Source organism: Carassius auratus, chromosome 19 (genome assembly GCF_003368295.1).
Source record: "Carassius auratus strain Wakin chromosome 19, ASM336829v1, whole genome shotgun sequence".
NCBI lineage: Eukaryota > Metazoa > Chordata > Actinopteri > Cypriniformes > Cyprinidae > Carassius > Carassius auratus.
In genome coordinates, this window is record NC_039261.1 from 3,869,836 (window position 1) to 3,893,096 (window position 23,261).

Genomic DNA, 23,261 nt, shown 5'->3' on the forward strand with positions numbered 1-23,261 from the left:
CTTTGCTTTTTAAATTATCGAACAAAAAGATGAAGAAAATCTTAACTTTTTCATATTCATTAAGTTAAAAACAATGATATATTTTTTGAGCGGTCTTACTTGTTAGACACAACCTTGTTATCATTTCTTCAGCCCAAAAAGTGATGTTACTTTCAACAGAACAGAAGTAATTTAGAAAACTAAGAAATTCACTTCATGTTCTCAATTTGACAAATTATTAAGTGTTGACTTATACTTTTAAAGAAAAAAAAAAACGATATTAAAAACTATATTGATTTTCTATGTCATGAGAATTGGCTAGCCACATTTGCAAGCCTGTTATATATATATATATATATATATTTTACATATAAATCACACAAAGCTTGTAAACATGTAGATCTGGATTAATTCCTGGTAACATTGTTGCAAGCTAAAAAAATGTTTTCAGAGTTTCAGAGAGGAAATGGGAAGCGCTGGGCTGCTGTGATGACCTAAACAGTCAAACGTGCTTCTGATCCACTAGTTCACGTCTTTGAAGACAGGAAAGCTGTCAGTAAGAACATCACACTTCACACAGGATCTCTAATGTGATCAAATCTCTCTCTCTCTCACACACACACACACACACACACACACAAGCCCATCTGAAGACACTCCACCAACACAACACACACTTGACTACCTGCTGCTCTGGGCAACACTTCCAAAGACTGAGAGAGTGTGAAGAGAGGAAGGAGAAGGACAAATGTGAGAAGAGAGCAATAGAGAAGAGAAGAGGTCTAGGATTCGATCAGTTCATGAATACAGTTGAGACAAACTAACAGAGTGCTGTGCTCTGGATTCAAGTAATTAAGATTAGATTTCACTCAGTCAGACTTTGGGCCTATTTTTCTTTCTGATTATACACCAAACGAGTAAAACACTTGCACCTAAAATCAGTAACAAACAAAAATATATTCTGTATAAAATACAGCTTGTGATTAGCAGAAAGATTTTCAAGATAATGAAAACATTAATTTTACTTTCATTAGTTACAAGTTTGACTACAATTACAATAAAAACAGCAGTATTTTTGAGAGCCCATTTTGACCCCAGGTTAAATTTTCTTCCCAATTCTACACTAATTAAGCAATTCAGATGAACAGTGAATCTCACAAAAACAGGCCACATTTACAACCCAAATCAGAAGGAAATAAAACTATACTTTGTACATAAAAAAAGAAGCCTGTTAAAAAAAAAAAGTTCCCTCCACATACAGCTTCTACTATTGTTACAATAAAAATACTGCATTAAAAATAAAGCAGTCCTGCAAGTACTACAGTGATGTATAAATAAAATTTATCTAATCGTATATTAAAATAATGAATAACTCCATTATACAGTAGGAACTGTGTTTAAATGCCATGCAATAATATCACTTGCAAAAGATATTAAAACAAGATTAATTTCTTTTTTTTTTTATTCAGCCATTTTTCTTTTTGATTTTGGGGTGAAATAATGACCTGGATGTGTGCTTGACAGATTTCAGCGATTGATGAGCAATGTTCAAATCCTGAACCTTACATAGAACATAAATCACGTTATCCTTTATCATTATTATTATTTTTTTAGATGTGATATGATTGTTAGACTAGGCATATTGTGCCATAATACCAAGTCAATAGTCAACATAACAAAATACCCGTGATAATACTTGTGAAAACAAACAACGGAAACATTAAATATATCATTTAATAGTTCAAGATTGAAAGAGTAAAGCTTTCAAACAGAACATCCAAAACCCCTGCAATGTGAATCAAGTGTTCCTCAGGACAACAAAGACGTATTAAAGGCATCGTTTACTTTCCTTCATTCCTGGTCTTACTGTGCAGGATTTATTAGTGCATTTTAGAAAACTAAATGTCTGTCTTCATAACCTTTCCTCAAAAGAACTGAAACAACTGTCACACAGACTTCACCAAGGCCTTCGTGTTCACGTCTGGTCTTTTCTGCGATGGAATGCATGCTTTCTTTCCTAATTCAATCAATTCCCAATGGATAAAATCAAGTCCTATAGCTACATTTTACACTTTTTTAAATGCATCACATTCAACTTGAGAAGGCAATTTCATAATGGTTTATAATGCAATATAATAATAGTAAATTAATGCAATAACAATAACAGCTGGCCAAAGACTGCTTTTCAATACGTAATGCGAACAAGATTTGCTAATTGATTAACTAGCCATTTTTGAATGCTAATCTCCATTAGTAATTCAATTTTTGTAAAAAAAAACAATTACACTTTAAAGCATGCCAAGCTACAATATTAAAAGCTGCTTATGTTGCCAGTAAAATGACTAAAAGGGTACTTCTAAAATAAAGTGTTAATTGAAATAAGCTTTCGTATTGATAGTAAGACTTTTAAAAGGAAATCCATCTTCCAGAGTATCTTAATATACAATGCATTGTTTCTGCAATAAACTATGTTCTCAGAAAGAACACAGCATCATTAGAAATTCATATTCAAGTTATATTTAAAATATATTTATATACAAGTTATAGTGTTATATTTCCTAAACAGCAGTTAAAGTTTGGAGATCAAAGTCTAACCAAACGATAAAAGAGCACCATAACCCTCCAACCCCCTTTGGAAGACAGGTTTTGAGAATAGCGTTTCGTACATCACCACAAGATGTAGACGCCATGGCGTGTTTGCTGTCTCTACCCTAAGACGAAGAGGTCTAGCGTTTGATTTTGGATGTTGAGCTCCTCGATGCTCTGAAGAGCTGGACGTTCACTGGAGTCCTGCTGGAGCTGGAGTGACGGGTCTCTGATGGGTGGCGAGCCCGTGCGTCTGTGTGTGACCACGCTGGGTCATCGCAGGTTTAGAGACAGAGTCACAGCCACGATCACAATGGTCAAGATGCAGAAAGGAAGCCAGGTCTTCAGGAAGCCTACGCAACTGTGGAAAGAGAGAGAGAGAGAGAGAGAGAGAGAGAGAGAGAGAGAGAAAACGTCTGTGTGAGAGCCAGATAGAATTTTCAATGAAGATGAAAACATAAAAGAAACTAGTTTATGACATGCTTGTCTATACAATGATGTAGAGGTAGATGTAGATTTGCCAAAGACACTGTCATGCTGTTTTAAAGTGTTGTGTCTCCAAGTAAAAAATAGGGATGCACTGACAACATTTTTTCAGAACTGATCCGATCCGGAAAATCGTCTGATACCGATCCGATACCAGCAAAGTTTTTTAAAATGAATGTAGAATTTCTATACTTATGTGTGTTGACCTGATCGTCACACAGTAGCATGTTAAATCTGTGCAATATTTTATTGAGACTTTTCTTTTAACAGTTTTAAATCTCAGTTATTGTGCACTCTTACAGAGAGTTTCATAATTTCGTAACTATGGAACGGCTTCAGAACACTTTATGGAAACTTTATGGTTCTTTGTATTGTTTTTGTGCTTTCATTGGGCTTAACCATAACACAATAGTGTATGCACAATATTGGATTTGGATTGGTCTCGTCTGTCATCGAGAATTTGCCTCAATTATATTTATTGTTGTTTATGTTCCACCACAAGCTAACGCAAAGACAGCCATTAGCGATCTCTCCCAACACATCTCATCTGTTGAAAACTCCAACCCTGATACATCTGTCATCGTGTTAGGTGATTTTAACCACACAAAACTGTCATCTGAACTCCCAAACTACAAGCAACAAGTCACTTGCCACAGCAGAGATAGCAAAACACTGGGTCACTGCTACATCTCTGTTTCAGATGCTTACCGGGCATTCCCGAGGGCTCCGCTGGGGAGGTCTGACCATGCTGTGTTGCTTTTCATTCCAAAAGTACACACAAAAGCTTAAATTCGTTAAGAAAACATCCAAATCGGTCAGGTCCTGGTCCATAGATGCCATTGAAACGCTTCAAGGGTGTTTCGAATGCACAAATTGGGACATATTCAGTGCAGCTTGTGACTCCCTCGACGAACGAGGAAATATGCATCCCCACCGAGACAGAGACATTCTATGGCAATAAAAAACCATGGTTCTCCAAAGACTTCCATCTCTTACGCAAAGAAAAGAACTGTGCATACAAAAGTGGAGACAAGAGTCAATACAGAATTGCCAAATATAAACTACGAGATGCTATAAGGAGAGCAAAGCAGAGTTATGGAACGAAACTGGAACAACAATTTTCATCAAGCAGCTCAAGATCAATATGGGAAACTTTCAAGTTCATGACAGACTACAAAAAACGCCCCATCTCCCCCCTTAACAGTGATCCAAGTCTCCCAGACATATTAAATAACTTTTATGCAAGATTTGAAAAACCTACCTCACCAGTCATTCCCCCCGACCCCATTTCAACACCACCCTTCTGCATCCAGGAGGATGAGGTGAGAACTACACTTAAGAGACTTAAGATCAGGAAAGCAGCAGGGCTGGATGGGATCAGTCCTGCTTTGCTTAGCCATTGTGCAGCTCAATTGGCGCCTGTTTTTTCCACCATTGTTAACACCTCATTAAGCCAATGTACAGTCCCACAATGCTTTAAATGCTCCATCATTATTGCTGTGCCTCAAAGATCACCTGCCTCAATGACTTCAGACCAGTTGCCCTAACATCTGTGGTAATGAAAGCATTTGAACGGATTATTCTGGCATACCTGAAATTCTGCACTTCCTTGAAGATGGACTCATATCAATTCACCTACCAAGCCAACCATTCCGTTGAGGATGCAATCAGCATAGCACTCCACCATACCTTGCATCATCTGGAATCACCAAAGACCTATACACGCATCCTGTTTATAGACTTTAGTTCCGCTTTTAACACTATTAATCCATTTAAACTCTTTACCACACTCTTGGACATGAACATTGCCCCAGCCATATGCCACTGGATAAGGAGCTTCCTGTGGAATAGATCACAGAGGGTGAAAGTTAATAACATATCCTCAGACCCTCTCACCCTAAGTACAGGAGCACCTCAGGGCTGTGTTCTCTCCCCTTTGCTCTTTTCCCTTTATACATCATACTTTAGATCCATGGACACTTCTCAGACAATGATGAAACACAGTACCGCATGGTGGTGGACCAAGCTGTAAATTGGTGTTTGAACAACGACCTCCAGCTCAAAACCCAGTAACTCATTGTTGACTTTAGGACCACCTTTTTCAGCTCCTTCCCTCAGGGAGGCGCTACAGGTCCCTGTTGTGAAGTGTATTGTCTATTTGTTGTTTGTAATGTATGATGATGTAGAGCTTAAACATACTGTACTGAAAACAAATTACATCGGCATTGTCGTGTGGCTAAATAAACAATCTATCTATCTATCTAAAAATGCCATAAAATGCCAGTATCGGAGCCGATACTGATATTGAGTATTGGATCAATGCATCCCTAGTATATATATATATATATATATATATATATATATATATATATATATATATATATATATATATATATGTATATGTATATATATATATATATATATGTATATGTATATATATATATATATATATATATATATATATATATATATATATATACATATACATATATATACATATACATACATATACATATACATACATATACATATATACATATATATATAAAAAAAAGCAGGCCACCACAAAATCTCTATAATATTCTGGTCTCAAGGTATGCTTCAGGACCCTCCTTCAATATTATAGTCAATGTGATTTTTATTTTTGGGCCAATTTTGCTGTATGGATGTCTAAATTGATTGGGAAAAATGGTGCTGGAAGAGTTATTGCATTTAAATCGGCATCGGCAAACATGAGAAACAGAGTCTCATGCTTCACTCATGTTATGAGTGTTGCATAGTTTGCCCACCAGAGGGAGCTCTGCAGTTGCAGAGAGTCTGCAACTCCACTATAGAAGAAAGCGATCAGCCAAGCCCCGGAGATGTACTGTTTTGACGGCGAGTCTGTCGAGATGATTTAGTTCATACACTAAAAACGGTGTGGTAGTTCTAGCTAACGGTCCTATCATTATCACTTCTAAATATGTGGCCTAATGGTTAGAGGGTTGGACTCCCAATCGTAGGGTTGTGGGTTCTAGTCTCGGGCCAGACGGAATTGTGGGTGGGGGGAGTGCATGTACAGTTCTCTCTCCACCTTCAATACCACGACTTAGGTGCCCTTGAGCAAGGCATCGAACCCCCAACTGCTCCCCGGGCGCCGCAGCATAAATGGCTGCCCACTGCTCCGGGTGTGTGCTCACAGTGTGTGTGTTTGTGTTCACTGCTCTGTGTGTGTGCACTTTGGATGGGTTAAATGCAGAGCACAAATTCTGAGTATGGGTCACCATACTTGGCTGAATGTCACTTCACTTACAGCCGCTAATGCATTGCTATATTAGATTAGCCACAAAGCTAATACCATGTTTATCAGTGGAAGAGCGCGAACGTTAATAAGAGGTCAAACTATAACACTAGCATTTATCTTATTCTAAATATATCTGCAGTGTTTCCCACAGAATGACCGCGTAAGGGGCCGTTCACATATCGCGCCTAAAAATGCGTGGAAAACGCTAGGCACGCCGCTTTTTCCTTCTTTCCAAAGGGCTCGGGCAGAAGCGCTCCTGAGGCGTCTGCCTTTGCTAAGCAACCATGACGTGCTCTCTTCATGAAGACGGGGAAATTTCAGCAAAGGATAAATGGATTTGCAGCACTAAAAATCGCTCGCAGTAGCTCTGCTACTAAATTTATTTAAAAACGGCAATCCATATACAGCTATGAACAGCTGTTCCTTAATCTTGGCTCAGTTTTCAACATTGTTACGGGAAAGGATGAAGCTGATTGGTTAGTTCTTGTCACATGACCCGCGGTGCGCTTTCGGGATTCTGAAAAGTTGAGATGTTTTTAACTCAATGCGGTGCGGACGCACCTGGAAAAAACGGTAACGGTAGGCTAACTTTACTTTCGCCAGCGTATGACGATGTTTTGATTCAGACTGCACAAAGAGAAGAGGAGAAGATATACGGGTCCGTTGTGAATGTGTCTGTGAGAGCAAATATAGTGTAGTTACAGTAACTACAGTAGGTGCTTCAGAAATGATTAAAACAGAGGGGACATGTAAATAAATGTGAGCTGAACACGTTAATCTTTTTTACAGATTGTTTCAAAGCAGCTTTACAGACATAAGAAAATGTTGTAATAATATGGTTAAATATAAGTAGGTAATAGGTCATACCTATTGCTTGACAAATAATATATATATATATATTTCTCATTTTTGCCTATGTAGGAGATCCCTGTTTATTATAATTCTAATTCTAATGATGACATGAGTAATGATACATGGTGATATTATTAATACACATGCTTATTCTTTCTCTGTCTCTCTTTCTGCCCTACAGATACCTGAAAAAGGTGAATGCTGTAGCAGCAAAGTGTGGGACTACTTCTGCAAATACTTTAACTTTAGTATTATAATTTATTTACAGTACACACACAGACTGTAAAACCCAGCTTCAACTGGAAGAAAGTAAAAGTGTTAAATGTTTAAAATCGGAATATATACTTTTGATGTGCAATTGTTTAGTCATTGAGACCGTAATCTAAGGCTTTTTTTAACATAAATCCCTTCTGGAAAATGGTTTATACAGCCCACATACATAGAACAGGCAGATATTTTGCTATTGAATGTTGTGTAAGTGCAGTTTATAGGAAATGGTCTAATATCCAGTTTATTTTCAAAATCAAAATATCGGCTTATAAATCGGCTCTTTTCGAGTTAATATCGGCATCGGCCCCCAAAAATCCATATCGGTCGGGCTCTAACGCCAATATTTAATACTTACAGCTAGATGTTTGTTAAAATCTCTTAACCAGTGTAGGAGCAAAAGTAAAACCCTTGTACAATAGTAGTACCCCATCACAATCAAAAATAGTGCTTATTATAGATATAATATACTTTAAAAGAAAGTATATAAATTAGTGCTGTCAAATGATTAATCACATCCATAAATTATTTGTTAACATAAGATATATGTGTGTACTGTGTATATTTATTATGTATATATAAAAACACATGTATATATCAGAAAAATGTTGCGTTTATATATTAAATAGTTATTTATAATATAAATTATCTGAATAAAAAAATGTAAATACATGCAAATATTTTTTTAATTTTTTAAGTATTTATTTATACATAATATACACAGTACACACACACATATATGCAAACAAAAACTTTTATTCTGTGTAGCAGAAATGAGTCGAACCAGACAAATCAAAGAGTCTATCAGAGCTGTGTGCATTGAAACGAGAGCCGAACTCCTCAGGAAGTCATAAATCAGTTCTAGTGCCACAAGAACCAAGCAAGATAACCAACCAACCAACTTGTTCACACAACAGCTTTCAACATTAACACCAATAGAACAATTATTGACAATTTTAATTCGAAGAAGAGATTGTCAAATTTATTGTTTGTGATTGAAATGCAACGCTGGACATCACATGTAAACCCAGGAGATCAAGTTAAATACTTGCATTGACTTCCCCCATCCAGCAGAACCAGACTGAAATTCCTAAGGGGGAAGGGCTTTAAACCTTTGTCTTCACAGAAAAGTCCCTTTGCCAGAGAATGGCAAAGAAACTGCTTTCTGTACATTATATATGGACCAGAATGAACTCAAAAAGACTTATAAATGAATCGTTCCATTGCTTAACTCCATATTCATTTACGTGTAACCCACACATTTGACTATCATGTATAATCACTTATTGTGTATGTCTTTTTATAACTATAGGATACATAGTCATGTCTAGTATTGATATAATCGAATTTTCTTGCTTGATGTTGTCCTGACAATCATTTATTTGTAAAATATATCATAATCATGTTATAGGAATCATGTCCAAAATTAGACCCTGTGAGGCAAGAACCACATGCTTGGTAAGATAAACAAATGATTTATGATACCCACCCCAAGACCATATCTGATTGGTCAAGGCAACATTTGAGGGGTGGCCAACAAGGAATTTAGCTTTTAGTTCTAGCATTGCTTGTGCTATCAGTAATGCCTTGCTTTTAGTCGGCTTTTAGTCCCTTGCTGCTGCTATTAGCCATGTCTGTTTCTAGTCTCTAGCTATGCTTCTGCTAGCTTGTAGCTTCTAGCCATGCGGTTTAGTCATCACTGTTTGAGCGCGGTTCCTGCGTGCTTCGGCCTGCCTGCTGCTACTATGCCACGATGAGAAGGAACACAACCTTGTCTCGTCAAACTTTATTTCTTTTCTTTTTCCGTTTGAGAGTTTCGTGTTCTGAGTTAAGTTTTGTAACGTCGAGTCTCCGAAGCCTGACCTCGGATGCCCGTTCAACTTCGACCAGCGCACACGACTCTGCACTTTCAGCCAACGCCCAACAACCACGGGCTTCCCAAGACGTCACTTCACTACTGAACTTCCAGCCAATCAACGACCTCGGGATAGCCCTTTCACCGAGGCTCCTTCTTCACAGGAGATGCAAGTAACTTTACCTCCAGACTGTGACCTTTACTGGTGTATCTAATATAATTTTAACCTCATTGCGTGATTGATGGTTGTTCATGTTTATGCAATTTAACGTATAAACTCATCTTTTCCTAACTTTGATCTTCCTGCAACTTGTGTGAATGTGTGTGTGTGTGCGTTTATGTGTTAGATTAGTTTATATGTCTTAGATTTATCTAATAAAGCCTTATTCATATTGAAAAGAGAAGTATCTTGTGTTTTGTGCTTACAAGTTAATGTCTTAAACTGCCGATCTTGTTACTATGCTAATTGATAGTGTTTTCACTATAGTTTGGATATTAATATCCAGCGCAGATTAGATGTTAAACGGCTTGTTCAGTGAAACGCAGGGCGTCTCAGTGATCAGCCGTGAAACAGTGATTCTGTTCAAATTCCCTTTAAATTATTAAATGATTCCCTTTGAGCTAAATTGACCTGTTTCCCTTACATCTGTATGAGATGAATCATTTGACAGCACTAATTTAAACATTAAAATGCCATGTCCAGCATTACAGTTTTAAATTTATTAAATGCATTTAGCTGAGTTTTAAAGAGACTTTTTGACTCCCTTATGCATGTCATTTCATAATTACTTTTATTGTCTATTGAAATAATAGTTAAAATGCACTGCTGAATGTACTGACAAGTATTTATTGTAAACTTAAATATAATACTTGTAATAATACTTGTATTGTTTAAGTGTACATTTTTGAAAATTGAGATTTATACATCACCCTAAAGCTAAATAAATAAACTTTCCATTGATATATTGTTATTTGGATTGGACAACATTTGACCGAGATACAACTATTTGAAAATCTGGAATCTGATCTGAGGGCGAAAAAAAATCTAAATACTGAGAAAATCACCTTTAAATTTGTTCAAATAAATTCTTAGCAATGCATATTACTAATCAAAAATTAAGTTTTGACATTTACAGTAGGAAATGTACAAAATATCTTCATTGAACATGATCGTTACTTAATCCTATATAAAAGAAAAATCGATAATTTTGATCCATACAATGTTTTTTTTGGTTATAGCTAACTGGAGACTGGTTTTGTGCTCCAGGGTCACAAATTTGTTATTACACATTTGTAGTAAGGCTGCAATTTAGTACATTTATAATTTGAACTTTAAATGTACGACACACTAGAGGTAAAATTATAAGCAAGTGCTTGACATGTGCTTTAGTATGTTAGTCAACACATCAAAATAAGTGTACTTTGAAAATAAGCAATTTAAATTAAAATGTCCTTTCAATTTAACATTATTACAAAGTTCACCTTTCAAATCTACTTAAGTGTGCTAGAAAACAGTCACGAAAGAGAACCCTCTTTAATTATACTTAAGTGGGATTTCATTAATATTACATTTTCTGCAAGTGCAGTTTAAAAAAATATAGTTTTAAGATTTGAAGTACACTATGAGTGCACATACAATGCAGTCTTTTTCACAAAAGGTGCTGCTTACCTAAGCAAAGACCATTAATCACAGATAGAAAACAAATAAAAGATGAAAAAGACAAATTATCATTGTGATATTAAATTACTTTTCCTCGACAGCACATAGACTGTGTTTGTTTTCTTTGCAATATCAGATAAGAATCTGCTTTGGACCAGATTTCATACTGATGAGAACATCCATACTGATGCAACCACAACAATCTGCTTCCACAAGCTGGAGGACGAAAGAGCTGCATCATCACTTCATACCTGCAGTTCCTTTTTTAGGGATTGACAGTAGAGTTCTCACAATAAACAGTAATGGATGCACTCTGAACACTTTGGGGCAGGAGAAACACACACATAAAGCGACACTTTCAATTACACCTGAGAGACGCCATGACAGACCATCCTTGTGTGAGTCTCTCTCAGTCTCCTGGGGCCAATGCACATACATTGTGCTCAGACAGCAACCAGTAGTCTGAAAAAAAAAGTTGTGTCTGGAGCAATACCTTGTTAGACTTCAGGTATCATGTAGGAACATTTTTAGCTGACACCCAGAACACAGCACTGGGTCCAATTTCTCAGACCTATAATTATGCAATCCTGCAGTAACAAAGTCCCAAAATATCTTCTACTAATGGTTATTACTTGGTGTAACAAAACACGTTGACATGCTTTAATGTTCAAAAAACACATTATTTTTCAAATACAGTACATTATTGTATATAACACTTGTTTGTTTACTGTGTTGAGACGTGCTGCGTTTGGTCTCGTGCTCTATCGCATACGTTGGCAGTGTCGTGCGCTTGCGTAGACATTTGTTGTGATAAACAGTAAAGTGTGTTCTGCTGAATTCAATTTCCGTATTGTCGGGTATAAAAAAGGTTAGTATACCGCGGCAGCCCTCCAGTTACGCCATCCTCGTGTGAAGACCGAAGAGTGTAAAGACCATCGACTCTACCGTGCGACTCCAGGGCAGGGACACCGGCAGGGAATAGAAGTATTGTTTTGATTAATCTCTTTTTCCTTCTTGTTTCATTTCTGCTTCAGTTTTTGTTTATAACCAAATCTTACTATGTGTTTCCAGATCCCTACTATCACTACCACTCGCAAACCACACATCACACAATGTAGGCAGTGCATTCTTAACAACCTGCGCACTTTTCCTAAATCTGCTAATACGCTACTTTCTTTTTCTATTGGTCTCTGGAATTGCCAGTCTGCTGTAAACAAAGCCGATTTCATTACTTCTATTATTAGTCATTCAAAGCTTAATCTCATGGCCCTAACAGAGACCTGGATCAAACCAGAGGACACTGCTACACCTGCAGCATTCTCCAATAATTTCTCATTTTCCCACTCCCCCCGTTTGACTGGAAGAGGTGGAGGTACTGGTCTACTCATCTCCTATGATTGGAAATGTAATCCTTTACCATCTTTGGTTATCAACAGCTCCTTTGAATAGCATTCAGTTACTGTTACCGACCCTCTTAAAATACATTTTATAGTTGTCTATCGACCCCCAGAACCACTGGGTAACTTTTTTGATGAATTAGATGTGTTGCTCTCAACCTTTTCTGAGGATGGTACTCCCCTAGTTATGCTTGGAGATTTCAACATCCACCTAGATAAACCTCTGCTTGCCTCTTTTGATCTCAACCGAGCATCAACTACTGCTACTCACAAATCAGGCAACCAACTGGACCTTATTTTTTACACGACACTGCTCTACTGATCATGTCCTGGTTACTCCACTGCACATGTCGGATCACTTCCTCTTCACTCTTAACCTCAACATGGTCCCTGACACATCACTTACCCCTCCACGTCATCTTTCGACATAACCTATGCACACTTTCACCCTCCCGGCTATCTGCAATGGTTTCTTCTTCACTTCCTTCCCCTAAACTTTTAGCATCTCAATCAGTGCTACTGATACTTTCTGCTCCACTCTTAAAACACATCTCTTCCATCTTTGTTTGACTCTAACTTTAACACTCACTATTCTAATTATATTCTTAAAAAAAAATCTAACTACCTTTCTAATCTTTTTGTATTCTATTTTATTTTTAAGACCTCTAACATTAGCTTGCTCTATTCTTTCTCTATTCTATCTGATTTCTTTTTATTTATTATATTATTTAAAAGCCCTTGCTAAGTGTACTATGTTAACCTAACTGAGACTTGTTGTTATAGCACTTATATATCATTCTCTTTTGTTGTTTTTGATTGCTTCCACTGTCCTCATTTGTAAGTGGCTTTGGATAAAAGCATCTGCTAAATGAATAAATGTAAATTATTGTAGGTCTTCTATGCCCCATCTCTCTCAAACAGGTGGTTTTCTATAAAGTCCCTCCTTCTGATAAGCACAGTCTGCTCTGATTGGCCTACTGACCCAGTTCATTGTGATTGGCTGATCACCGCATGTCATCAGAAATGTAAAGCCCCTTTCCAAAATCGCGAGCTTCAACTTTCAAAATAAATGTAAAGACAGTTAATAATGTCCTTAGTCTTACCACCAGTTCAAACGGTCGTCCATAAAATGTGTAGTTAATAGTTGACAATGTTACCTATTCTAAAGTGTTACCGAATATCTCTTTGGATTTGAGACTTTAGTCTTTGCAACTTTACAGATTTTCTTCATGCACCAAGAGCTTGTAACACTCCAAAGAGAAAGGAAAAAATATAATCATATCATATGACCCCTTTAAAGCTGTGGTAGGTAACTTTTGACGCTCTAGCGGTTAATAAACAGAACTGCTTGCGTCTTGCGGAAGAACATCGTAGCCGGAACTACTTCTCTCTGTTTATGTCTATGAAGAATCACAAAGGTACTGGGTTACTCCGCCGCGGTACCCCCGAAGCAATCTAAAATAGTCCGAATATAAACACTTATTATAGGTGCACCCTAGTGATTCAGGACAAGCCAAAAACATGGTTTGGAAAATGGATTCATGGTGTACTCACTTATTATATAAATTTTTCTACATTTTGAACACAAACAAAGTTACGCAGCTCTGATTGGTTGTTTCTTACCGGGAGCGGTCCGTAACTGCAAATGGCAATAGGACACTGGGAGGAGCCAGAGGAGCTTGATTTTTTTCACAGATTATCTGTCTCATATTCTACTGTCAGGACATAATGACAGGTTTAACAAATATATTTTTACAAAAGTTACCTACTGCAGCTTTAATGCTGTCAGTATGATCCTGAATATCTGCAACTGTTCTTGAGGAAGATAAATAGTGCTCAATAAAACTGCATTTATTTGATAATTACAGTAACAACAGAGCTAACACTTTAGCATAGAGCCCAATTCTCAATTAATTAGTTGTTTATTAGCATGCATATTTAATATATTGTCTGTTTATTAATATTTCTAAAGCACATTTTCCAGTATAACCATATTCTACAATCCTTAATAACACGATACCTAAACTCAACAATTAACTTACCAGCTATTACTAAACAGAGTTTAATAAGGCAAAAGTCACAGTTAATGGTTTGTTAATAGAGGGAATTGGACCTTACAATTAAGTGCATCCAAAACGGTAACATTTGGGAATTCCAATTTAAAATTGCTGTTTTCTATGTGAACATATTAAAGTGTAATTCATTCCTGTGATCAAAGCTGTATTTTCAGCATCAATACTCATGTGTCACATGATCTTCAGAAATCATAATAAAATGCTGATTTGCTGCTCTAGAAATTTCTATTATTATCAGTGTTGAAAACAGTTGTGATGCTTCTTATTTTTGTGGTAACGGTAACCTTTTTCTGCTCTTTCTATCGAATATAAAGTTAGAAACAGCATACATTTTAATTAGTAACAGTACCGTCACTTTTGATTAATTTAATGCATTCCTGCTGAATAAAAGTAAACTTTTCAATTACGTTTAATTATGTGCAGCTTGGCAAACTACAGTGTAAATGCTAAAGTATCCTGATGTGAACAACAAGGAGTTGAGTCATCATTGCTCTGAACTCTACCTTTAGCCCCGGGTAGAGAAATGTTTCACTATTATAATTTAAAAGCGGGGTTAGCACCAATTTTCCCTCCTGGTTATGAAAGCATGTTCCTGTGTCAAGGTGTACAGTGTGAAAGAATGAGGCATTGAATGTTAAGGCTAGATTTTTAGCAACAGACATCCAGTACTGTGCCTCATATTCACCTGCTTTGGACAGTCACAGAAGGTAAAACTATAGTACAGTCTGCAATACATTATATCTCTATGTGCATTGATGTAAATAGGTTGCATGCTGCATTCATCCAATCAATGTAACTGACACTGCAGATATGCAAATAAGGATTTGAGGATTGTACTGTGTGAATCCACAGCATTAGCTGTTAACCACAGGCAACTTTATGAACAGTGTGAAAGTTAAGACAACCCAGGATTCTGTTTACCCAGAGTTTAATATGATCCAGAGTTAATGATTGCAAGTGTGAAAAGCCCTCTAGTGAACAAATTACAACAAGATTTTCAAACTTAGAAATCTGATCAAAGCACAAACACATGCAGAAGTACATCTGAAGGCAGCGGTGTGGGGACTGAAAATGCATATTTTGGAAATGGGTTTTAAAATGAAAATTTTGGAATACGCCTCCTTTGTTGTTTGCGTTTAAATCCCTAATACTGGAGTCTCTGAAAACTATGACGTTATGAGCATGCGTAGTATTATGTAGACGTGCAGTACATGTCGATTTTAAAGACAATAGGGCTGCGAAAATAAATCGATGCATCATGAATCGAGAAATTATTCAGCATCGATTCTGAGATTTTCCAAATGCATCACAATTCTTTCTTGAGTCGATCCTGAGCTTAGTTTTGAACATCAGATGGCACTGCATGCTTTAGAAACAGCCGTACTCTGCTCGTTTTCAAATCCTTACACACACTAGAACCTAAAATAATCATTCATAAAATTCGAAAAGGTTGAGGCGAATTACGAGGGTGTTCACAGTAGGCTGTGTTTACATTAATTAGAGTGTCATCTGCTGTTAAAATACAAACTCGAATCAAATCGATCTATCGTCCCAGCCCTAAAAAGACAAGTGCCAGCTAACATGCACAACAAAAACAAAGGTGATGTATATGGTAGTGTAGCAGCTGCTCAAGAATATGCAAACGCTTCTTCAGCAAAGTGTGGATTTAATTCACCAATATTATAATCATCATATGATCGTCACTTCCCTACAGGTACGGTTTACTAACAAAGTGACAGCACCAACTACTGGCCTGGCATACGTAATACACCGTTTCCGAGTATCGTTTTGAAAACATAAACGTAGCGTTGGTCTCACCTGACGTGTTTGCCGTGGATGAGCGACAGCAGGCAGAGGTTCACCATGTTCCACGAGGTGCTGTTGTCGTAGTGCATCAGGTTCAGGGCCATGGCCACATGCGAGTGACAGTTGTCACAACAAAGGTTGTGCTGGCGAGAGAACAGAGATTGTTTGTCAGAATACATAGAATATATTTTTCCACAAGCAAAACCCGGAAGAAACCCAGATTACCATTCTCTGTTTGTACTCTTCTGATGCGTTGTGAACGGCTGTGTCCCAGGCGTTAGATCCACTGGCATACACCTTACTGACGTCTAACATCCAGTACCTGGGAACAAAGCAGATTAATGCACACGAACCCCAGAATGCAGTTCAGCAGGCCAAGTCATTTCTTTTATAACCACTCTTGGTGGACATTAACCCTATAAAGTCTGCTGTATCATCTGATACAAAAACTTCTGTGAGCTATAAACGCCCAACACCATCAAGACTTGATCTGATAAACCCGTTTTTCACAATCTATACTAGCCTCTTGTCGTCTGATTGAGAGTTTATACTTTTTAGCAAATAAAAGGCATTTTAGTATAATTGTACTTCATGGTTCATTTTTTTTTTTTTTTTTTTTGCTGCGAAATCTTTACTTTACTTACATTACCAAAGACTAACTTTTATCTTGTAATATTTCAAGATGAACACTTACTGGAATGAAGCAACTTTTTAATTTAACTTTTTTTTTTTTACAAAAGTAATCATGTTAAAATGTGAGTATTAAATACGATACAGGCTTATATTTGAAATATGATCATGCCCTGGGGAACATTTATTTATATTTCACTCAATCATCACTCTATTGTATTGCATTGTATGCTTTGCCCTCCAAAATAAAGCTTTGCGCATAAAAATAAGCACTTAAATATCATCTCATTAAGACATATTACTGGGAGATAAAAAGTATGGACTGATATTTATTCTATGCATTTATGCAAGTATACTGTCATAAAGATCTCAGTGATCTGAATTTAATCCTTTTTGGCCATATAAATATTAGCAACAGCATATTTTTGCACTGAGGTGTTTTTTCCCTCTCGAGTGTGAGCTCATAGAAGCCTGATGTCTCACATATGATACAAACCATAAAACACATGCAAACTTTTTATATATTTTGTATAAAAGTCTAATAATTCAGTTTTTGTTATTTCACAGGTCGAGCTTTAAAAAGGTGACGTCTGTAATCTTTTGGACGATTGCACTCTTTCTTGTATACCAGCTATAGAAAGCTGCAGTGTAAGTCGTTTATGCAAGTACACACTGTAGCATCTCTCTGTTTTGATATGGCAGTTCAGTGCAGCATCACAGCATTGACTCACTTTGTCGGTCTTCCGAATGCCATGTTATCCTCCTGCAAGAGCAGAGAAACAGAGTCAACTCTGTAGGTGTACAATTTAACAATTAACTACAACAAAGCCCTCATCAGACGTGTGTTTTGCAGTTCATTCAAAACATTTCTCTCTTTCTCGAAAGACACCATTATGAATGCACACTTCTCCTTGGGAGGTCTATATGACCTGCAGCTCTCCGTTAGCTGTCGCACATCTCGAGTGTGCTCACGGTGGCTCATGGGATCTGCTGTCATGTGACTAATGAGTGTAGCGCTGCAGCTGAGATCATCATGACAGCACTCACTGCCTGAAGCACACACAACAGCAGCTCTGAGTCAGTCCTACAAAACCACACATCTACTATAATACAGGATACAAAAACAATCCTGAAACATATGTGACATGTAGACAACCTCATTTTATAGTTTGATTTTAATACAATATTTAGCACTTTTTTTGTTTTTTTAACTAGTTTACTCTTAAAATTAGTTAAAACAATATTAATAAGTTCTTAATTTCCAGGGCAGTAAAATAAAATACTACTTAAGTTGCATTATAGGAACATACATTAGGGATCAAAAGTCTGGGATCAGTAAGACTTGTAATGCTTTTTAAATAAGTCTCATGCTCATCAAAGCTGCATTTATTTGATCAAAAATACAGAAAATAAAACTTTATCTTGCTAAATGTTATTACAATATAAAATAATGGTTTCTATTTTAATATCCTTAAAAATATCATTTATTTTTGTGATGCAAAGCTGAATTTCCATCAGCAATTAAAAAATCTTTCTAATATGCTGATTTATTATCAGTGGTGGCAACGGTTTCTTTTATCTATTTATTTATTTAAACTCCAATACTTTTTTTCAGGATTATTTGATAAATAAAAAACTAAAAAGAACATCAGTTTATTCAAAAAAATAAAAATGTACTGACCCCAAACTTTTGAACTGTAGTGGATATAAAAGATTTATGTTTTAAATAAATGCTCTTCTTTTTTACTTTTATTCATCAGAGAATGCTGAAAAGGTATCACAGATTTCCAGAAATTATAAATCAGCATATTATGATGATTTCTGAAGGATCAAGTGATACTGTGGACTGGAGTAATGATGCTAAAAATTCAGCTTTGCATCACAGGAATAAATTCGATTTTACTGTATATTGAATTAGAAAAATTATATTTTAAATCACAATAAAATTTCACAATATTACATTTTTTCCCTGTATTTTTTATTTTAAAAAATGTAGCCTTGATGAGCAGAACAAACACCTGTAAAAACAGATACCAAACTTTTGACCGCTAGTGTAAATCTTAATATCTTACATAGTTTTGCTTCTCAAGAACATGTATACTCTGTTAAGTATAGTGTATAAATATGAAAACAAAGTACTTAAATTGATAGTTCACCCGATAATGAAACCTCAAGAAGGTTGGTAACCAAAGAGCTGCCAACAATTTGCTGAACAGTAGGGGTGCTCCGATCACGATCGGCCGATCGTTAATGCGCATCTCGTCAGTAAAGCCGGTTCTCTAATCAGCGGTTAATTCCATCAGGTGCGTGATTTCACATAGAGCAGCTGTTACTACACAGAGCCGTTGTTAACTGAGAAGACAATGGCTCTGTGTAGTAACAGCTGCTCTATGTGAAATCACGCACCTGATAGAATTAACCACTGATTAGAGAACCGGCTTTACTGACGAGATGCGCATTAACGATCGGCCGATCGTGATCGGAGCACCCCTACTGAACAGCTAACCTAAAATCTAGTTCCTAAATATTACAGATCTTATTTTGAATGACTGAACCACATATACCTGTCTTTTTCGATTTCTTATAATGCTCTCTTTGAGATTTTGAAGAATGTTGGTAACCAAACAATAAAAAAAAAAAAAAAAAAAAACAAACAAACTACTATTTAGGTTTCTCAGAAGACAGAGTCATATAGGTTTGGAACGATATAGAATTAAGTAAATTGTGATTTGAGCTGAATTTTTTTTTTTTTCATGGATTAGTAAGAAATCACCCTTGGTTGCAAAGTAATGCATTTAACACAAATAACTAACATATTTTGAAAAACTTGTTTTTTTTCCTGCAAGTGTCATAATGTTCTGAAATCAAGCAATTTCCAAACCCCTTAAACCATGAACTGAGCTCAACCCACAGCGCTCTGCTCGTGCCACATGCGAGACGTGTTTCAGTCGCTGTCAGCCACAAGCGCGAGAGTTAAGTGCGGCAGACTGCGGTGCACTTGAGTGTGTGCTGGCCCGTATCACCGCAGGTCAAATAACCCCATCCTCTCACATTACCAGCCTTGCTCTACCCAACACATTTCACTTTTGCTCCTGTCTGGCAGAGATGTGTCTCTAGGATATTGTCCAATCCTGAAGAGAACTGCTGTGGAGCTCCGGTACCATGATAACTTTGCTTTTGTTTGAGCAGCTCGTCAGGATTCTTCTGCACAAGCGGTTGGATCCTCCATTCACTCAGATAGAGTTGCCCTGACTGTGAACTCTAGGATAAGACCATGTATTTTTAACAAGAGGATCTCTGAGAAAACTGCAATTAGTCGTGCAGAGAGCTGACGGAGCTGGAGGTGTAGCTTTCACCGCATGTCCTCCTCTGCTCTGCACCTTTTAGCACAGGTATAGATTTTTCTTTTGGAAATAACAGGATGTGCTCTTACAGGGTCACTGAAGAAGCTGGTGGCGAACAGCTGAACTTTCCAGCGATTTCTAGTGAAAACGATCGACGGAGTTTCACACTAAATTATAAAGACCTTTATCTAGAGGAACGATCTTAACCACATACACTTTATGAGGCCTTTATATGTCAACAAAAAGTTGCTTGACATGGTTGAGGTCAGACCGGAGGAAAGTCCAGCGCAGGTCATTTATAACACAGTAACAAGCCTCCATGGGCTTCGAACAAGCTCAAACCATCCAATCATAGATTTAAACCTGCACCGTTTGGAAATCTTCCCAGTGTTTCTTAATTGATGCACTTTGGCAATCTGGAGTTCATTTTCTCTACTGTAAGAAAAGGTGCTGCGAAAGACGTTCAGAGATGTTTAACACAGGAGCTTCTTACGTTTGCAGAGTGATGAGTTTCTCAACGGCACACTTGGAAATAACACAAATTCTATTGAATTGTACAATGGTCTTGACGACCTTGTATGTGTGAGAACCAATCAGTCAGTTTTGAGGATGTGATGCACACAGTATGTTGTTGGATCTTATAGAAATAGTTTTGTTGTCTCTGAAATATACAAACAAACTGCAAACGGAGTTATGTTTTCACAAGCTAAACAATCATGCATTGTCTCATGTATTCTTGGACAGGCAGATGTTATTATAATATACTTACTGAGACAAAGTATGGACCTGCAAAATCGCGGATCACCCCAGTGGAGGTGCAAATCCCCATGTGGCCGATGAAAGGAAAGAGCCATCTGAAAGAATACAACAAACAACAGGAATTAACAGAAGCACATTGTTTTCAGGTTTGATTTTGCCCCGGACAAGAATATCATCAATGTTTTCATCCATTTTCCAGAAAGTAACATTTTAAAAGCTTATATTAATCTTCTCTGTAAATTGCTCTGTTCTTTACAACTATTGATAGTACTAACTAAATGTGTTTTATATACAAAATACAGTTAATAGTTGCTATATTCGTTATCAGTTAATCCAGTTTCAGTCGCATTTATTTGATCTATTGGATTAATGCCTGTTCCACAGTCAACCATATTTGAATTACTTTTTTAATTAAGTAATTTTTTTTCTCACAATGAACAGATTTCTGCTGATTCTAAGCAATTTAAATGAATGCATTTTAAAAATATGACAATTTAAAATCAAATAAATACAAATACTTAAAATATAGTCTAATCCAAATGGATATAAACGTTATATGCAATCAAAATACATAAATTTTTAATCTATATATACACGCACTGTTATCTGAAAAGAAAACGTTTTTTAATCCAAGAAGAACAGCAGTCAACAGACACCACAGTGGTTGAATCATTTGCTATATTAGTTTCATTAAAATATATTTAAATGAATAAATATGCATCTTCACGCGTGTGTGGCTGACATATGCATCAGATTAGGTTTATTAGCTCGTTCATGTTAAAACTGCATAACACAAATAGATGGAACTCTTATGTGCAATTCTTGCATGAAGGTTTACTTTATGACACCGGACCAACAGACTCAAGGATATCCCTTCATTTACTACATTTGCATGTCTAGCGCCAAAAAAAAGGCAGGAGGAAATTGCTAAAAACAGCTATTATTTGAAATGGTTTATCAACAGTGGAAATACACATACACTTGAGTGTTTTGGGAGGACAGCTGAAAGCACAAGGCTTGATGCTGGAGAATGCCCTTTTCAATATCACACACCTGGCCGAAATCCAGCTCCCCCTGCTGATTCAGATTCATGTTATTTTGGCTTTGGAGCTCAAACTAGCGGGGCAACAGAACCGGCAATCCAAAAGGACAACCGGATAAGGAAGCGGATTAGACACTAGAACTAAATTCCTGTCAAAGTGATTAAAATAGTATTATCAACAGAGCTCTCAGGGGGGCGATATGAATATCCTGGATAAAACAGCCCCTGTGGAGTTAGTGAAGTGGAGTAGGGCATGCGCCGGCCGGCACCCCAGATACGCTCCTGTCCATGTGCATATTTATCACTGAGTGTCCTACAGAGCAAGCCACCAACCCAAATACAAGAGAAGAAGAAAACACGGGGCGAGGAACTCTCACACTGAGACCATCTGCAGTGGAGCACACCAGGAGACGGGTCCGAGGCCAGCTGTAATCAGATTCATCTCCACAGATGGAGTTTGGATTCTGATCCCAGACCAGAACATAATGGGTGCTGTTAATGAACCCAAGCTCCATCCCAGGACAAATGCATCAAAGATTCAACAAAGGTGTCAAGTTTGCAACTAATGGTCATAAATTATAATGCATGTTATAGAATTACTGATATGCATTACAAAATGGTGTCCAATCACAATGATTTTACTTTACCATGGTATTCTTTAAAATATCCTAGTGTAAAGAGTGCATATGGTAGTCATTTAGCACCACACATCTAAACAACAATATGCTATGAAACACAAAGGTACTTCCACACTACTTTTATATAAAGAGAAGCGAAAACATTGCAATCACTTTAACCACAGCTACAATAACAATAATGACACAGAGGATACTGTTAAAATCACTTTCAGTAAACAATAGTTATTCTAATAAGTTATCTTTATAGTTATCACTCTTGGTGTGAACAGGCCTTAACGGATTTCATTCTGAAGGTCTCAAATAGCTTTTACAATCATTCATGTTTTCTGGCTCAAGATCAAGGAATGGGAAGGTTAAAGTTTACATGCACAAACAAAGAGCAGTTTTTAGCCAGTGAAATGAAATAATGAAATAATGAAGGTTAGACAGGTTTTGTTTTCCATGACAGTGTAACCCTGGTACATTCAAATATTTGGTTTTCATGATGTCAGTGATGATCATATGCAAACTGTGAATACTTAATTACATTTTAATTTAACTACAAGTTGTAGCAAATGCCAACTAAAGTTCTGTCTGTTCTCCACACAAATGACTTCAGAAGA

At 36.8% G+C, this 23,261-nt stretch overlaps 1 protein-coding gene across 2 annotated transcripts in view; it reads right to left on the bottom strand.

The window, feature by feature from the left end:
• Positions 1–362: 362 nt before the first annotated feature.
• Positions 363–23,261, bottom strand: part of tmem222b (transmembrane protein 222b) — a 23,591-nt gene continuing 692 nt past the window's right edge. Inside the window, exons 2-7 of one of the 2 annotated variants that reach the window (XM_026288407.1) lie at positions 20,990–21,074; positions 19,952–20,137; positions 17,608–17,639; positions 16,472–16,568; positions 16,259–16,389; positions 363–2,926 (exon numbers count right to left, since the gene is read on the bottom strand). In XM_026288407.1, coding sequence (XP_026144192.1) covers positions 2,839–2,926; positions 16,259–16,389; positions 16,472–16,568; positions 17,608–17,639; positions 19,952–20,137; positions 20,990–21,074 — 619 coding nt within the window. In that variant the 3' untranslated portion in view covers positions 363–2,838. The remainder of the gene's footprint in view (positions 2,927–16,258; positions 16,390–16,471; positions 16,569–17,607; positions 17,640–19,951; positions 20,138–20,989; positions 21,075–23,261) is intronic. The other variant, XM_026288408.1, reaches the window with a different exon arrangement.